The 18,958-nt window shown below is 33.4% G+C and overlaps 1 protein-coding gene across 2 annotated transcripts in view; it reads left to right on the top strand.

The window, feature by feature from the left end:
* The window catches only part of LOC145677456 (uncharacterized), a gene marked incomplete at both ends in the record, with an annotated part of 66,522 nt that overhangs the window by 17,470 nt on the left and 30,094 nt on the right, over positions 1-18,958 (top strand). For both annotated transcript variants that reach the window (XM_081747930.1, XM_081747929.1), the window contains 6 exon segments: positions 2,340-2,619; positions 4,436-4,498; positions 5,543-5,624; positions 9,357-9,463; positions 13,893-14,181; positions 15,902-16,024. In XM_081747930.1, the coding sequence (XP_081604056.1) occupies positions 2,340-2,619; positions 4,436-4,498; positions 5,543-5,624; positions 9,357-9,463; positions 13,893-14,181; positions 15,902-16,024 (944 nt within the window).

Below are 18,958 nucleotides of genomic sequence, written 5' to 3'. Positions count from 1 at the left end.
AGAAATTAAAGAAACACAAATATCCGGGTGTAGATGAAATTCCGGCTGAATTAATTTCAGCTGGAGGCGAAAAATTGTGGAAGAAGATACACAAACTCTTTCTCCTTATCTGGAACAAGGAAGAATTGCCAGAGAAGTGGAAAAAATCAATCATTGTTCCAATTCACAAAAAAGGCGACAAAACTGACTGTAATAAATATCGAGGCATTTCTCTGCTGTCAACATCCTAAAAAAATCTTTTAAATATTCTATTACCAAGACTGACCCCATACGCAGATGAAATTATTGGAGATTATCAGTGCCTGATAAGAAGAAATCGATCAACTATCGACCAAATATTTGCCATTCGCCAAATACTCGAAAAAATTGGGAATACAATACCCTGGTACATCAACTATTTATCGATTTTAAAAAGGCGTAGGACTCGGTTAGGAGAGAAACATTATCCAACGTTCTTACGGAACTTGGAATACCAAGAAAGCTAATTAGATTAATTAATATATGTTTCAATAAATCTCAAAGTGAAGTCCGGGTAGGAAAATTTTTGTCCCTGACCTTTCACGTCGAAAATGGCCTGAAACAAGGAGATGCGTTGTCGCTATTATTATTTAACTTCGTTCTGGAATAAGGAAGGTCAAAGATAGCAACAAGGGCCTAGATTTGAACGGTATTCACCAGGTAATGGCATATGCTGATGATGTCAATTTAATAGTAGATGATAGGACAACAATAGAAAGAAATGCAGAGATCTCATTAAACGCTTGCAGGGACATGGGTTTAGAAGTAAATGCAGAGAAAACTAAATACATGGAAGTGCGTCGGGACCGGAATACAGCAAATTATGGATGTGTTAAAATATGAAATAATACTTTTGATAAAGTGGATAGTTTCAAATATCTAGGATCAATATTAACACAGGAAAATCATATTCACGGAGAAATTAAATATCGAATAAAAGCACTGAATTCGTGTTAATATTCGATTCAAAATCTCTTGTCGTCGCGAATTCTGTCGAAGAATTTGAAGCTTAAAATATATAAAACGATAATCATGCCTGTTGTTTTGCATGGCTCCGAAAGATAGTCACGTACTCTGAGGGAAGAACATAGACTGAAAGTATTTGAGAGCAAGATCCTGAGACGAATATTCCGACCGAAGAGAAACGGGAATGGGGAATGGCGGAAACTTCATAACGAGAAACTACATAATTTATACTGTTTACCCCACATTGTTAGGGTCGTCAAGTCTAGGAGACTTAGGTGGGCGGGTCATGTAGCTAGAATGGAAGAAAGTAGAAACGCATTCAAAGTCTTGAGTGGAAGACCAATCGGAAAATGACGATTAGGATTACCTAGGCGCAGATGGGAGGACAATATTAAGATGGATCTCGCAGAGATTGCAATGCAAAAGAAGAAACCGGATGGAGTTAGCTAAGGATAGAAGTCATTGGAGAACTTTTGTGAACGCGGCTTTGAACCTCCGGGTTCCATAAGCCATAGATTAGTTAGTTAGTTAATTAGTCACAACTGGTCAAGAGAAAAAAATGTTTCAACCTTGCTGGAAACACCAAACGTTAACGACTAAAAAGGAATTGTGAGAAGTCGGTTGGGAGTTTTTGATCATCCAAAGTATGGTGCAGAATTAGCAACAGAAAATTATGATATTTTTTACTTTGAGCAGAAGTACCGGCATGGCGTTTTTGAAAAGCACTGTGAAAATATCGTGTTACATTTTTTTTGACTAGAAACCACATATTCCTCTATCGACAGGTTTGTGCTTTTGCCGGAAGAATGGCAGAAAGCAATCGAACAAAATAATGCATAATGCAAACTAGTGCATAATGCAAAATAATAATGTTTTTAAAATATTCTAAATAACAAATAAATAATCTCCAAGTACTCTTCATTTGAATCTCCGTTCATTTTTATACACTTTGACATTTCAATTATTTATATATATTATTCATATTAGACAATTCATTTTTCTTTTTGGAGGAAATATTCAAAATACACGTGAGAAATAATTATTCCGAATTATAGAGGTAAGGGGAGACTGTTTTACATGTTAGTGGAACGCTATTACAATGTTAAGAAAACGTACAGAAGTTTTAATATAATACTATATAAACGTAATTTCATAGAATAAACCACAAACGATGTAAAAAAACGGGAAAATATTTAAAAAAAAATGAAAGAAAGATAATAGGGTATTAATTACGACAAACTATAATTTTTATGTTTCTGTTATTTAGAATGATCAATATTATGCACAGATTTCACGTATAATTTTCGCACAAAACGTACGGCTATCTGAAAAATATAAATACTTCTATCTTTCAGATTTTCCTTGGATCTCCAGATGAATTTCCTCAAATGTCTAAAAATGTATTTGTAGCTCCGGGCACCGATCTGTTGTATAGCATGGCAATAGACTTATTTGCTATCAAAAGTACCCCGGCAGTCAAGGATATTAGTATAAGCCAAAGGAAATGCTTATTCCATGGCGAATATAAGTTGGACATAAGTCCTTTCTATAGTCCTGTTGGATGCAGATTACAATGCGGATTGAAACGAGGAATAGAGTCATGCAATTGTATTCCTCATGTATTTTACAACTTGGGTAAGTATTTATGTTATTTCAGATTTATTTAGTTAAGCTAATTCTGGGCTTAGGTGTCAAATTTATCATTGGAAATTATAATTCTAAAAAAGATGTAGGAATATTTGACGTAAGCTTTGCAAACATATTCATTTAAATATATTATCAAATAATCAAACATATGCATTTCTTCATGTTAAGTTCCTAGGAAAGATTAGTTAATCCGTTCCTTAAAAATATGGTAACTGCACTGTGGTCTGTAGAATGTTAAATAGTGAACTCAACAGTTATGTATTGTTATTCTGAAATGATAAATTTAGAATACAAAAGTAATTTCTGCAGTCACCTGAGTAGCAATTAACCTTTGAAAGAGATATTTTACGTTTACTCATTTTCTGGACGTGTTTTCGAGTGGAAGTGTCTAAACAAGACTTAGACGAAATCTATTATCATGTTATAATGTTTTGATATAAGTTTCTCATTTGGTCTCGTGATAAAAAATGCACGTAAACGATAATATCCATTCGTCTTAGTGCATTTATTATGAACTCAGAATAGCAATGCCAAAGCGAATTATATTCGTATTGATATTATAGACTATTACGTCGTTGTTGTATATGTTTCTCTTTGAAAAAAAATATTAAAAACCCTTGACATTTTTATCGTCATCAAAGGGGACAGACATTCTTTCTACTGACAACTGAACTTAATTCTATAAAATAATTATTAATTAATTTACGTAATTAATTAATTCAGATGGTAGTAAAGGCAATCAGGTATGGAACTCCACTTGGTTCTTGTTTGAATTTATATTATGTAGTTTCGTTCATCATAGTTATCGTTCAATACGAAATTTTGTACTATTAATAACAACAGAATTACTGAGTTACTGCATAGAATTTCTGATAAATTGGCTAGTGCATCAATATTAAGAACTTCTCCTTAACATTTGGAAATATAAAAGATAAGCATACATACTATAGAAAAAGTACTCATTTAAGATATATCTGCTATGCATATGAAATACCGAAAATGGTTGAAATACTCATGAAATACTATAAACTTCTCAAATCTTTAAACTTTGCTTACTCTGAAATTGATAATAATATGAATTATGATTGAGTATGTTATACATTGTTTAAAAATTACGAACTATTGAGTATGTTGATTATGAACTGTAATTAAAATGTTATTGTGTGTGACTACAACTCTTTGTTCAACTATATACTATCACGATAAGAACGATTAACTGTACTCTACCTCGGAATAAGATAATTCATTTCCATTTATAGTATTTACAACTTAAAACTGGTAAAACAGAGCAAACCACATTTCTCTATTAAAATCAATCACAAAATTGTGAGGATTATGAAAAAAAAACATTTTTCGCAGGTCTTTTTGAAACATTTAATGGGACAAATGACCAAATCATCTCTTCTAGTTTTACATGAGTTTTACAGGAATAACTGTAACCCAAAACGTTTGATGAAGCATCTAACTATACAGCCCAATGCGTATTAGTAAATACATCCAGATTTAACTTATCGCGAAAATATGGTATTAAGCTCTCAGACTGATAAATTAATATTTTATGTTTAATGCCTTTAATTGTTTCGTACATGCACTGAAAATTGTTAAACCACAAGGTCATAAAGTACTTAGTTTCACCTCTATTTCAGAATCACTGTATGTATTCTGTCTCTTATTCATGTCATACCGTACCCACGTATCCGTCGTTCCAGGTGTAAATTGTTACGACTACAATATATATATATATATATGTCCATGTCGTAAGGTTAATTTTTTTATAAACAAGACAATATTTTCTTTATTATAGGGAAACATAAGGAGTGTGATATTGATGGCCTTGCGTGTTTTGCAGTGCAGGAAAGTATGATTGGTAAGTAAAAAAAGATGAAACAGATTTTAATTCCTACATCTAGACGTAGAAGGTAGAGGATTCGTGCTGACTGTATTCTCTCATTTACGTACAAAAACAATGAAGAAGTAAAGCCTGTAATCTCCCACGTAATGTCTTGTGAAATTACCTATATATTTCTTTCTTTTCTATTATTAACTTTTGTTCTTTATCTTACTGTTATGGTATTTTTATGTTAAATAATTTTATATTTATATACGTTCTTATGTATTTTGCTCGAGAAACGTGGTATTCATGGTGCAGAAAGGTCACCAAGGTGACACAGGTTCTTTGCTGCACCTCAAAATCTATGGTAGAAACAAGTTGGCACTCAACTATAATATAACATAAAAATATTCCCTAAACAGATTTGGTCTTAAACTTTTCATGGACATTGAATAAATGAACTGCGGATTGGGGATTGGACGTTTGACGAAATTGGAAGCTGCCTGTGATATTTACGGCACTGATGGATTCCTCAGTTTCAATAGTTAAGATTATTTTTGAGACCAATTAAAATAATTAACATTTAGTTCATTTCTGGATATATATTTTTATTATGTGGGGCATTGAGTGGGTTTGGGAATCGTTAATTTTTTCGGCGTATCTGAGAGTTACTTTATAAATGTTGGGGATGAGTCAATTCAATCTTTGAATTCGTGAACCTAAAATTAACTAATTTTATCTCTATTTTTGTTTTAATATACAGACACCACAACATCGAAATATTATGTGAGTACGCAATTAGACTCTCCAGACAAATTACTGATACATATCTTCAAAGGGAATAGCAAAGTTTCGTTATCAATTGTAAAATTCACAAACTAGTAAATGTAGACAACGAAATCTGCTAGAAGCCAAGGGGGGTTTATGTTGAACACATTACTCTAATTTTCACCCATAATTAAACAAAATAAAAGCAAATTTAGTCCAGCAGGAACACAATTAGTTCAAAAATATTTGGAACAATATTTTTACTTGTGTTTTGATGCAATATTATTAATCAAATTTCTAACTAAATTACAGAATCGATGAATAAGGATGATTGTGATTGCTATCCCTCTTGTGATGAAGAGAACTATGAAACTAAGCAGATTAGTGAAGGAAAGTAAGTAGTATATTGTAAGGAAACAAAGTAATATCATGCAACATCATTGGATTTTGAATACTATGTGACACCTGATAATAGAATTCAGCTTCTTCAATTCGTTAGATCACTTGAAATTATCAATGCCATTAATTGTCATATTTTTTGTTAGACTATAACGTGTATATATAACTGAAAAATAAAATGCTTTTGGAAGTTCTGAAATATCCTGGGATATCGAAAAGAAACTGAATTATCTTGCTAGTGAGGGATAGTAGTACTTTCTGTGGGAATTTCTTTTATAAGTTCCTTTTATTGGTAAAGATTTTTTTTGTTCCACTAAGCTAACCTGCTATTACATAGCCTTGTTCTCCAGAATTTATTCATCAGCGGACTGTTGGACGAAATATAATCTTTATAATGAAACTTGCTCAAAGTTAACACTTAAGTAGTCACTACATTATGAAACGTAATATATAATACCAAATGTATTGAAGAATACATTCGGACACATGTTTATCGCACTACGTACCATCTGTGTTCTGCGTAACATTCGTATATATTCATCGTTTGGAACTCATTTCTGCGGATGCTGTGTTCACTATCTGTTAAAAACTGGGGACGTAATACTTTGATAAAGGAAATTTTGAACATTACTTACCATATATATATATTTGCATGAGTACTAATTTTTAATATTATAGTTAACTTGTTTCTAAATTCTTGTCCTACGTGCTAGAAAAAAACATACCACGATGCAACTGAGTTTAACCTATCATGTATATTTTTGCGGTATCGTGTCTCATGAACCATTGTATTATACGTATGGCATTTCGTAGGGTTTATCCATTTTCAGAAAAAAATACTGTTATAGGAGAAAAGAATAACAAGACTATATTTAGTCTTCTCTTTTCGTATAGAGCGCATTGATATAGTTAAGAAGACATTGATTCCAACCTTATGGTTAATTTCTATTTCACAACTTTGGAATTTGAAAGGAAGTACAATAGACGGAAAGTATAATGTAAATTTTATATTTTAATTATCTGCTTTCTCTGCTTTCATACTCACGTAAATCTTTATTAAAATCAATATTATGGTTTGTAAAGTTTTTAATAATTTAAGTGGTTGAATACGAACGAAAGGAGAAAATAAAATATATTTGCATGTAGAATATTTTGTGTTCTTTGAAGAAAACTTAATATGTTACGATGCAAAATAGTCGTACGAAAGCATCTATTCTATACTATAATAACATTTCTAGTACGTATTAGGCTTTTTTTAAATTGAGTGTTAAGCCCTTCATCTGAATTACCTTTTCGAATCCCCGAATTTAGTCTAATGTCTACTAGTAAGCACATCTTTGGACTATAATGTATTGCACCCACAATGGTGACTTGTATATCAAAACTAGACTTGCACTTGTCTTTTTATTCGATACATCACACCAGTTCTCAGGTACATCAGCAGGAGTTTTTAGCATTATGAAAGCAGTACCCCAATTTTAATGTGTTTTATGCGGACAGTTCAAAAGTTTGGAACTCAGTTTGCTGTGTTTCTGCCACCGACTCTTGGTTGAAGGCAACTTAAAATTCAGTTTGCGTCGCTTGTGTTCAGTATATACTGTTGAATTTAACTGCAATTAAGTTTACGTCAACCAAGAGTTAATACTTTCCTTACGTCGCATGCTCGTTTGAACCGACTCGCAGAGCGTAGATATGAGCCTGCAGAATGTCTTCAGCAAGCACTCCCTTGTTGAGGACACTCTGAAGAGATGGCATCAACTACAGAAACATGGCTGTTGATGTCTACTGGGTGCCGCGTCATGTCAGCCCTCGGGAATACGATCTCGATGACACAGCTAACGAGCACATCATTTTAGCCGGGTTTCATTGGAGCATAGTCTTCCTCATTTCAATTTCTGTAACTAATTCCATAGAATGATACACCCTCATTGGCAAAGAGATTGGAACCAGGCAAATAAAAGTAAACTTTGCAGAGTTCAGCCACGCCGTGGAGTGGAACACATCCATTCTCACTCGTAGTCGAGATGAAGTACTCCTCACGCATTTGTGTATCGGACACTCTGGTCTGATGCATAGTTATTTGATGTATGGTTTTAACGTTCGTATTGTGAAGAATGTATCATCCCATTGAGAATTCGACACGTTCTTGTTGGATGTCCTCATATCTCAGAGAATGTCATGGACTACTGTTTATATTTGAACGTATAATAGGATATGATATTGATATTATATGAGCGTGTAATTGTTTTATGCATACTTGTAAGATTGGTAACTTTTTCTGAGCTTTAGAAGCCTTTCCGTAAGCCACCTGGGGTTTCTTTAAAACCTGACATGATGGAGCACCACCTAATGGATACTGAATATATGGTGGTTGGCTAAAGGGGAAAAGTTCACTGTAGACCGTGATTTCTGATATTTATTCTTTTCTACTATTATAATTGTTAAATATTTCCACTATAGTTAGTATTAATATTATTTATTGTTATTGTCATATGTTTTTCTTTCTCGTTCCCATTATTAACCCTTATTGTTATATATTTATAATTTATTATTGTTGTTATATATTTGTTTCTTCTTAAAATACATTTTAATATATTCCTTTTTTTAAATTTTAATAAGGACAGTCCGTGTTTTTAAGCAGTAGTGTTTATGGTGACGGAGTCAAATAGCATCGATCTTGATCACCACATTAAAATTCAATCAATCAATCAATTTTCGGGTTTCAATTTACCTTTAGTTTGAATTATTAATTCTGTTTATCTATTGCCATATTGCATTTCGAAATAAATTAAAATCCATCTTAATATAATGATAAGGCAATGTTTTTTGCTGAGTTTATGTATTTTTTATTTAATAAAATCATCTTATTCAGTTGTTAGTTAAAATCTGTAGAATCTGTATTCTTATTATCTGATTTTTTATTATACTCTTTTATTACACATGGATTTTGTCGTTCTGGCTTTTTGTGTTTTACAATTTTCTTTTCATTTTTTTTGATATTTATTTTTAATATTTCTGAACTAGTGTTCCTTGTTTACTGTGAAAAGTTATGTTTATGTGTGACCTATGGACATGAAATAATTCTTGAGTTGGTAGTTACATTCTACGATTGATTACATTATTTTATATTTTTAGTTTTCCTCCCTCAGCTGTCAGTTATATAGTTTTAACACTTATTTCTCTCCAACACTAATTTTAATTTTCGATTATTCTTCTTCCGTACTGGTAACAGTCACTATACATCACACTCTATATCTAAAACAACTTCATACGTTACAATATTTTATAAGTTAGAACCCCTTACCATACGCGAATTTTTGCTCGTACAATAGTTTTTCATTTACAAATCGTGCAGTAGCTTTCCCTAATTAAATTGTTAGATATGTTTGTTTTATTATTTCAGTTAATATTCACACGTCTTTCCTTGCTTAGAATATCATGCATTCTGGGTCTGTTTAGAACTGCTTTTTCTTTTAGATTCTACTCTAGGTACGTATTTACATTTGCTATTGGTGTCAAACGTGTTTCTTAACATAAAAAACTGCTTTAAATGCACTTCTCCATCATTATTGTATTTCTGACGTATGCGCACTGATATTTTGATGCAATATCTACTTGTTACAGTTTGTTGTCTGCTATAGTCTTTCCAATATGTGAGATTTTTCTTCTGATTTTTCGACGTTGTGCATTTCTTTAATATGAACTTTATGTGCTGTAATTTCTGCAGGTACGGAGGTATGTACGCAGATTTAAGTGGGGTTTTCTACATAATGCCATCTTTCCCATCAATTGGATACACGAGAGACGTACTTTTTGGGAAGCTAGAAATGCTAGGTAAGATTCACTTCCATTTTGTTACGTAAAACTTTGTTGTAGTTATCTTGTTAAAATTATATTTTAGTAACACTTGTAGTTGTACTTTCAATGATGGACTGAATAGTGGCTGCTGCACTGTAGATGGTTAGCGACCTCTAATCTATGACTTGTGCTCACTGTAAATCCACTGTGTATAGCATGGATTTTCTCCGAACCTTTCATACTCTCCACAGGTGAATAGGACTGCATTACATATAGTGGCACTTATGGAAAATAACAGTTTGAAATGAACTGAATTTGAGTGTAACGTCCCGCATCGTAGTAAGCAGTATATGAGGCGTTATCCGAAAGCTTAACGTGAGATCTGATCCACATGGGCTCTCATCGGGACTAGAACCTGACTTTTTCACGCTAATGGCGCGTAGGTTATTCATATAGGCAGAAGGGATTTCGAGAGTAAAATGAGAGTAGATATACATAATCCCAGAAATTGTGCATGTTTTGCTGTATGATTGCAAAACATGGTCGCTTTCTTTAAGGAAGAAACGCAGGCTAAAATATTTGTAAGCATTGTCAAGTGTCCAAGTTTCTCATGCGCTACCTGTTGTTTCCTGTCATGTTTATAGCGCGGTTGCAGCATCAGTTTCCAAGATGGCGTCGCAATAGTAAAAAGCTTTATGTGTGCTCCATTTTGGGATGTCCAGATCTGTGTTTACAGATCAGCGTGAGTTTCGTGAATAGTTTAAGGAAGACAAAACCTAACATCAGAATAACATAAATAGGTAGTACCGACAGTTTGTGGAAACTTGATGCTTGTGTAAAGGCAAGAGCTCTGGTCCACCTTGAGTGTCTGATGCTAACATTGAAAGAGTGCAAGAGGTGTTTCAGCAAAGTCCTGGCAAGTCACTTAGTAATTCAAGCAGGGAATAGGAAATGCCAAAGAATACGATTTGGAAGGTGTTTCGCAAGCGGCTGTTTTAACCCGTACAGGGGACGATTAGTGCAGTGCTTTACACCAGCACACAAAGTGAAAATCGTGACTTCTATGAAGAGATACAGTTCAAAATAGAGGGAAATTGTTTTGTAGACAGACTCATCTTCTGCGATGAAGGCACTTTCCATGAAAGTGGCAAGGTAAACAAACACAATTTTCGTATCCGGGAAAGCCTAATACACAGATAAAGTTTGAGTTTTACGTCCCGTTCAGCAGCGAGGCTATATGAGACAGATAAAGTATCAATGTTACTCTAGAAAAGTGAACTTTTTCTCTACGGTGTCCTGCGAGAAAGTGCATGGACTATGTTTCTTTGAACAATAAATTGTGACAGGTGACTCATTTCTAGACATGTTGGAAACCTGATTATTACCCCAGATGAACACTAATTATGATGATTATATTTTGCAACGGAACGGTGCTCGGCTCCATTTTCCCAGGAATATACAAGAAATTCTTAATCCTGTTTTCCACCACCGCTGGACTGCACGTGCTAGAGTTGATACCAGAAAGGAAAATAAATTGTTTAGAACACTGTTCAAAGGTGAAAGTCTTGTCCTCTTCTTCACTTTGTCGTATGATTCACCTTGTCGAAAGTGTTATTTGTTATTTAGATGTATGTTTAATGGCAGTATTGCAATCCACGCAAACTTCCATATGTTTAATGTTCTCTGCACTTATTTCGAAACTCACGTCCGCGCAAGCATTTAATAAGACTCCTGCATATCTTTCTATGATTGTATCGTCTATTATCAGGTTTATATCATGAGCATACACTCTAACTTGTTGAGTATCATTCAGTTGTAGGTCCTGGTTGCTATTATTGATTTTCCTGATAGATTACTCGAGAACGAAGTTGAACAAAAATGGTTACAACGCATCTTCTTTCATATCATTCTCGAAATGAATGCCCGTGGACATTGATTTTCCTATTCGAGGTTTAGTTTGGGATTCACTTAAGAACTTCTTAATTAACCTAACTAGCTTTATGCGATAGAAAATTCTGAAATAATATCATATAATATTTTCCTTTCGGGTATTGTATTTCAATTTCTTTTCGAGTATTTGTCAATAGTAAATGTCTGGTTGATAGTTTATTGATTTTGTTTAAACCCACACTGGTAATCTTCAATTACTTCATTTGTGTATGGGTCAATGTTGCTAATAGAGTAGTTGAGAGGATGAAGAATATATTTCTGATAATAAATAATCTTATCCTGAACTTTCGACTTCAATCAAGCTTATTAGTCAACATTTTAAGGCTCCGATCAATATTTTCCCTTTGGTGCTTCCAGTATGGTATCGGTAGACCTATTCGAGCAGACAATTGTGAGGTGTGTCAGAGATTTAATTGCAAAAATGTGCGTGGGAGACATTGGTTCCCGGCGGACCTGATGTGGATGTGTTTACGAGTCCTTATTAAGCTGTATGTCCATGTGTTATGTTGCCTCCCTGCTGAGAGTAACGCTAAACTCAAAATAAATATATCACCAAGTCTAAAATTTAAATCTACCCCTTAAGGAGACTAGTTCCTTCCTTTTCCGAAGAATCTATAATGTTATCGATTCTTGTTGACATGCTCTTCTCACTTTTATTTGGCATTTAACAGCTGAGAAACGTAAGGAATTTTTCTTTAAAAGATCCCAAGATTAATACGTTATTAAGTCTTCGAAGAGTCAGGTTTGATAAAATAATTTTGTCGCTTAGTAGTCGTAATTGTATTACTATAATCTGACTTAGAGTTTGAACAAGGAATAAGATTATTACTATACAAACCTACCTTTTTTTCAATAATTAGGATTCTCGACACTATTAGCATGAAATATGTTTTAAAAATATTTTTTTATTATATCCATGCTGATGTAAACTACTTCTTTCAGATATTTCGATTCCATGCTCGTCCAGAACAAAACTACATTTACACTATGGCAATTAATATGATTTATGGTTTCTTTCGCACTTCATGAATTTTATTTTGCCATGCATGTTTTCTCCAACATTGCCCCAAGTATTGATCATATTCATTTATGTACTATATGCAACATATCTTGCAATATTCTTCTAGTATTATTATTACTAATTAATCTATAATACTGATATTTTTACCTCGATTATATGAGGCATAAACACTTCCAATCAGAGGAGGTAGCAACAACTGTTATGATCTACGGACAAATTGCTCCCACTAGAAATCATGGATATAGCAAATTGATTTCCAGCCAAAATACACTGTTAGAAACCATTTTTGGTAAAGTTTTTAAAGAAAATAGCAGAAACTAACGCTTTCCCAACAGGAGTTTATAGCTCTTTTTTGACAATCGTATAGGAATAATATTCATTATTCAATATGGTCTAATGATAAACAAAGAATCATTTATGAGTGACTCCGTTTAGGTGACGTTGTTCTGATGCGATTTTACTTCAATACATTGATGAAATTTTGTTTTAATAATGCGGGTGAAGGTAATATATTTTCCATTCCCCTGGCGAGAACGTAGTTAAATGTTGGTATTAAACTCAGTATATGGTATACATCATTCGGCGCATTGAGATATTCATCGATATTGACTTATGTAATATATAAGAAACTTGAGTTTTCAATTTCATGGTATTCGAAAGAATATAGATAGGATTGAATATTTTGGCTTTCGGGACTTTGAAATATGTCGAAATATGTATTACCTGAACATGTTTTCTGCAAACGGACCGTACAGTGAGAACATGACTTATTATTTCGATAGTATATGGCGTGTTATCCGCAGGTGCGGTTGATGCTCAGTCTGATATAGGTTTCAGACGTCCGCAAACGTATTGAGTTTTTCCGTCTACGTGCTTATGTCGGTGAAAGCAATTTTGAAATGCACACGTTTACTGTCATATTTTGCACGCACCTTCTATAATTTAGACTATGATAATTTTTTGTCTTGTGAGTTAGGATCACATTACGTTTCAAAACAGTTGTGGAGCTATGGAATAGACTAAATATCTAGCGTGACCGTAAAGGTTGTTTTCTTCCCATATTGCTTGGTTTTGTTGTATACAGTTTTAATACCCTTCTCCCAAATAATCATAGTTAGTTACAGGTTCTGATTGGGTATATACGTTGAATTCGTTGTGGTACGTTAATATAAGATGCGCATTTATCTTTTAAAGATTTCTTAGATAATAATTGACATGACATTAACGTTTAAAATATTTGAATTGAGTTAAAGCGTTGTTTCTTTACAATTTTGAATTACAGTTTGCGTATTTTTTCTTTAATTCTTGAATATTATACCTCGGATAAACAGGGAGAAAAAGTAAGGTACTCAACGACTATGATCTGTTGAGAAGAAGTGAAACTACCGTGTGCATTATACTTATTACTTCATAGAAAATTCAAACCATACATAATAAAATTTCTAAATCTTTATCATATTAAATACACTTATGTTCCTTTTTCTGTTATTTCAGTGTCTTTTGGTGGCGTCGGCTCACTGTTTTTTGGATGCACTGTAATATCTGTCATAGAATATATGTACTTCTTCATATGTCAAGGGATTCAGTTTATTTGCTGTGAGATTTATCGTCGGAAAATAAAAACTAAAGTGGAACCTGCACTGGACGAGAACGACGAGACTACAGTAGACATCTCAGAGCAAACAGAACCAGAAGAGCCTAATCAACGAGAACGTGCTGTGAACATACGTATCAATTGGGTACAGAATGAAGTTTGTTCAGATGTTAAAATACGCAGAAGGAGGTAATAATTTTCCTTATTTCTTAAGTTAGATGTTAATAGAATTACAGCAAAAATAAAATGAAGTGTAAAGAATAAATAACCTCTAATAGTCTCGCGTGGAATATATTTATTTAACCATTTCCCGGTTATGTATCATAAGTAGTCTCACACTATAAAATACATATCAATTTTTGGGGGTCATAACTAACTCCGTCATGAATAAAAGTACGAAAACCGGAAAGGAAAAAAATGCTGTAAACAGGTGGTTTTAATTAATAATTATGCCATGTTTTGAATCTCTTATACGCTGTTCACTTGTAACCTAGGGTTCCTTACGTAACAACCTGCACTTGTCCTTTGAATTTATTTCCGTTCAAACAGACAGCTGAAGCAGAAAAGTTACATTTTTATTTTTAACATTCGCCATCTTACAAGTATGGGTACAGAATGATTGATGTTATCTGAACAATTCGACAGTTTTAGAATTAAGAGCACACACGTTTAAAAAAAACGTTCTTATATTTTAAACATAATGACATATGGCGGACATATGGCATTTTGCAAATTTGATCCTTGATGGTAAATCATTAACATAAATCAAAAACAATAATGGGCCTAGATTTGAACCTTGTGGTACTCCTGAAGTTGCCACAAATTCAGCAGACTCAAAATTATTGTAAACTATATATTGAGTACGATTTACTAAATGAGATTTTAATAGAGACAGGAACTGATTTGACAAACCCATATTAGACAACTTTAGCAATAAAATTGAATGATTGACTTTATCGAAAGCTTTGGAAAAATCAAAATATATGGAATGTACAATTGATCTTCTATGTAATACAGAGTATATATATTGCGTATATGCAGTAAGTAAGAGTATAAATTAATTCATTCTTCATTTTAATCTACATAACAAATGCTTTTACTGAAAAAAACGGCCTGTTAGCCGTAGATGGCTAAAGGCCTTAAATAAAATTCTTACTTCAAGTGGAACTGGGGTAACTAGAAGACAATGGCTGATTTAACACGTTCGGTAATAGCGCGTGTATTGGCTGATTTATAAACGGAGTTGATATAGCCGTTGTAGATATTTGGGTAGCGTGTGTGACTGAAATTTTAAGGGTTCGGCGATCGAATCTTAGCCTAGAATAAGAGTTATTTTTTTTCAAGGAATTAAACACTATAAATAATGTTCGCGTTTCATACTGAAAGAGATTGATCCTGTGAAGGGAGAAGAACCAAAACTGATACACGGGGCAGGGGGAAAGACGCAGACTGTGTATCCTTAAAGTGTTAAATTTAACTTTTTCCCATGGTTTTCGCTCCTTCCTTTCCCTCTTCCTCCTTTTCTCATTTCGTTTAGCTTTCCATACTTTTTCGGTCTCTGTATGATACGCAATTAACAATACCTAGAGAGTTTTTGAATCCGGAATGATGTGGAGCAGTAACTTGCAATAACATTAATCTTTGAAACAGTCCCCTCTCTTGTGCACAAAGATAACGTACTGCCTCTTTCAAAAGAATTAATTTCGGAAACAGGTAATATTTCTGCGCCATCCTGGCGATGCTTAATATAAGAGAAAAAGGAGTACTTGATAAGCAATGTAAGACAATATTGTTACTTATGTGAACATTTTTCGTTTAATCCCACAGTCGAAATATAATGAATTTATAAGACCTTGAAATTTTACTTTCTATTTAGTTGCCTAAAACAAATTACTTTTGTCTTCTCTAGATTTGGTTTGGATATGCGTCGACTACTAAAAGGAATAGCGTATAGTGTGTTGGATGAACTGCCAAGACTTACACTCGATGCGCTGAAACTTGCCAATTATCAGTCTTTACATTGGACTCTCAGGTAATTGGGCAGTTGAACCTAATATAAATTAAACAAGAACTTGATTGTTTTAGTAAAATGTATTAATGTTTTGGCTTTGTTTTTGCACACGAAAATATATCAATTATACTCCGCGAAAACATTTCTCCTTGTGGGATATAGAGTATATCGTACAACATTAACTGCATTTCTTGACTGTTTTTTTCTCAGTTTTCATCCAAAATTTGGTAAATGTATTAAGGTTGTTGTAGATTTTCAGAAGTATTCCATTCTATTTTTGAAACTACTACTTGATTTTTACTAGTAAATTTTGATTTGTACAAGGACGCTAATAATTATCTTTTAAATATATAATTTTACCGCTTATCATGTCCAAATGTAGAACGATAACGTGCATTTACTACGTTCATCTTATGTAGTATGTAGGACAAATGTGCTCTTGTAACTGGCACTAGCTACATATTAAAAGAACAAGAAGAAAAGTTACAATTAATGTTGTGAATAATGATGGTTTGTGAATGTTTATTTATCCATCGCTAGGATGAACTAACTCGTTGTTATGTAATTGGCTCTGTTACTAAGGTAACAGTTCCATTACCTTGGTTTTTTTATATATATAATATTATCAACAGGTAATATTATAACTCAACAAGACTTGTATAACATAGACGTGTATCGCACTGCTGTAAAGCACTTGATATAATTATTGCGTAATATAGTGTATTTATGTGATTAAAACCAGTGCATAATGCTTAAATAATCTTAGTACTAAAAAACAGCTATTATGGGTTTTACTACAAGACTAGCCTTCGGCTAGCTGGGGCTCCGCCCCCAGATCCCCGCATTTACTCGATCTACGGCTTCGCATCTCTTAGGTATCAGCCTTTGCATCAAGAGTGAATTTTGTGCATTCGCTCCTTAATTAAATTTCGTGAATTTGGCACAGCTAGGGGCTTCGCCCTCTGACTTTCACTTTTACGCGGCTTACGGCCTCTCACCTTTTAGATTCACAATTCTTATAAATTTCAAGCTTTTTCCTATTGCAACTATCTAAAAGATGAGATATTGTATCCCCAAAAAACGCCGATTTAAATAATATGTGAATATCTTTATCTCCCCTTTAGACTCCTTAGAAACTAAAAATATTCCCTTTGGCAATTTTTCTCTAGGTTAATCCCGGAAAGCTACTATCATGCGAAGTTTCATAATTTAATCCTGCCGAAAGTGCCTAAACATTTAGGGGTGTAGAAGATGCCCCATATAAAATGCATGGAAAAGATTTTTGAGCTCTCCATAAAACCATTCTAATGTTGGACTTTTTTTTAGCGATTTCCTTAGTTAACGATAACGAAAACGTATACGCATACCGAATTTAAAGTTTTTATTCCAATTAAAAGTACCTAAAATATGAGATTATTCTTCCAAAACAAGGTCCATTTAAATAATATGTGGAATTTCTTCCACTCTTTAGACCTCCTAAAAATTAAAAATATTAACTTTTTGTAATTTTTCTGTCGGTTAGTCCCGAAAAGCTACAATCATGTGAAATTTAATCATTGTAGCTCTACACGAAGTACCCAATAATTTGGGGGTGTAATACGTGTCCCATATAAATAACATGGTTAAAGATTTTTCAGTTCCCCATAAAACCACTCTAAATTTAGAAATTTCCATTTTTACTCATTTACTTAGTTAACGCTAACAAAAACGTTCTAGCATACCGAATTTCAAGTTTTTACTCCAATTCCAAGCATCTAAAACATGAGATTATAGGCCTGAATAAACATCCATTTAAATGACATGGAGAATTGTTTCCTCTCTCCCTTAGACACCCTATAAATTAATAATATTCACTTTTGATAATTTTCGGATCGATTAGTTTCGAAAACCTACAATCATGTCAAATTTTAACTTTCCACGTCAAACGGAAATGCCCTTTTAATTTATGTCAGCTCAAGTAGTTTTATATTTAGTTAAGGTATTAATAAATCGAACTGATTGGTATTATATAATTTGTTTTTGCCCAGGAAACTTTGTGATAGCTCTGAAGTACAATGAGGACTGTCAAAATGGATTATATGCGGTTTACAAATCATCCCAGAATATACAGCACACTATCGAAAGGATGAGACAATCAAATTCTGTTCCAAATATTCGAGAAGAAGAACAGTATCCTAAAAATAATTATGCAACCTATTTGAATTTTCAGGTTTTTACGCAACAGAGAAGGAACTTTTGGATCAATTTGAAAAATCAGTGTGACGTCGGGAACAACAGCTACCGTTGTCACAGACACAAATAAATGCTAAATTGGAACAATTGGGGAGTAAATTAGAACAATCATAGCAATCTTACAATGCCAAGCTGGAACAATTGTCAGAGATTCTGAAATTTAAGTTCGATAGTATGTAAGCTCGAATAGATGCTAAATCTATTAAAATTTCCAAGCTAAAATGAAGTTTTGGACATCAAGAGCAAACTGAGGAATACTAATGAGTCGAAAATGAACCTGACAGTCAGAAAATTTATCCCGGAGTCACAGCAAGTACTAGTCATTCACGAATTTCATCAGGCGGTTCCGAGGCTATGGATATGAAGACGGGACTTCAACGGAATTACAGTAATGAAAAGCGCCAGTTCTTATTCTGAGAGCGAAAAGGAGTAGAAAGAACAAAGCGGAGTTGTTCTCGCTTAAAAACTAGCGAGCAAAGATCTATAAAATTTAGTAATACTAAATTTTTAAATATACCGCTAAAGTTTAATGATATTATCAAATCCTTAGCTACATTAATGGTCGTGTAGATGTGATTCCGGCATGTACAAAATTGAGGAAGAATGTGAACTGATAGGCACTAAGCAGTCTAATTTCCTTAAAATTTTAAGTCATTTTTTATTGCCACCATGTTCAGTATGGTGCAAAGCCATTAAAGGGTGGCTTACGTTGGTTTCAGAACT

Source organism: Thermobia domestica, unplaced genomic scaffold, assembly GCF_964235325.1.
Source record: "Thermobia domestica unplaced genomic scaffold, izTheDome1.hap1.1 HAP1_SCAFFOLD_891, whole genome shotgun sequence".
NCBI lineage: Eukaryota > Metazoa > Arthropoda > Insecta > Zygentoma > Lepismatidae > Thermobia > Thermobia domestica.
Note: the sequence above shows the minus strand (reverse complement) of the source record. Positions and strands in the feature narration are given on the sequence as shown.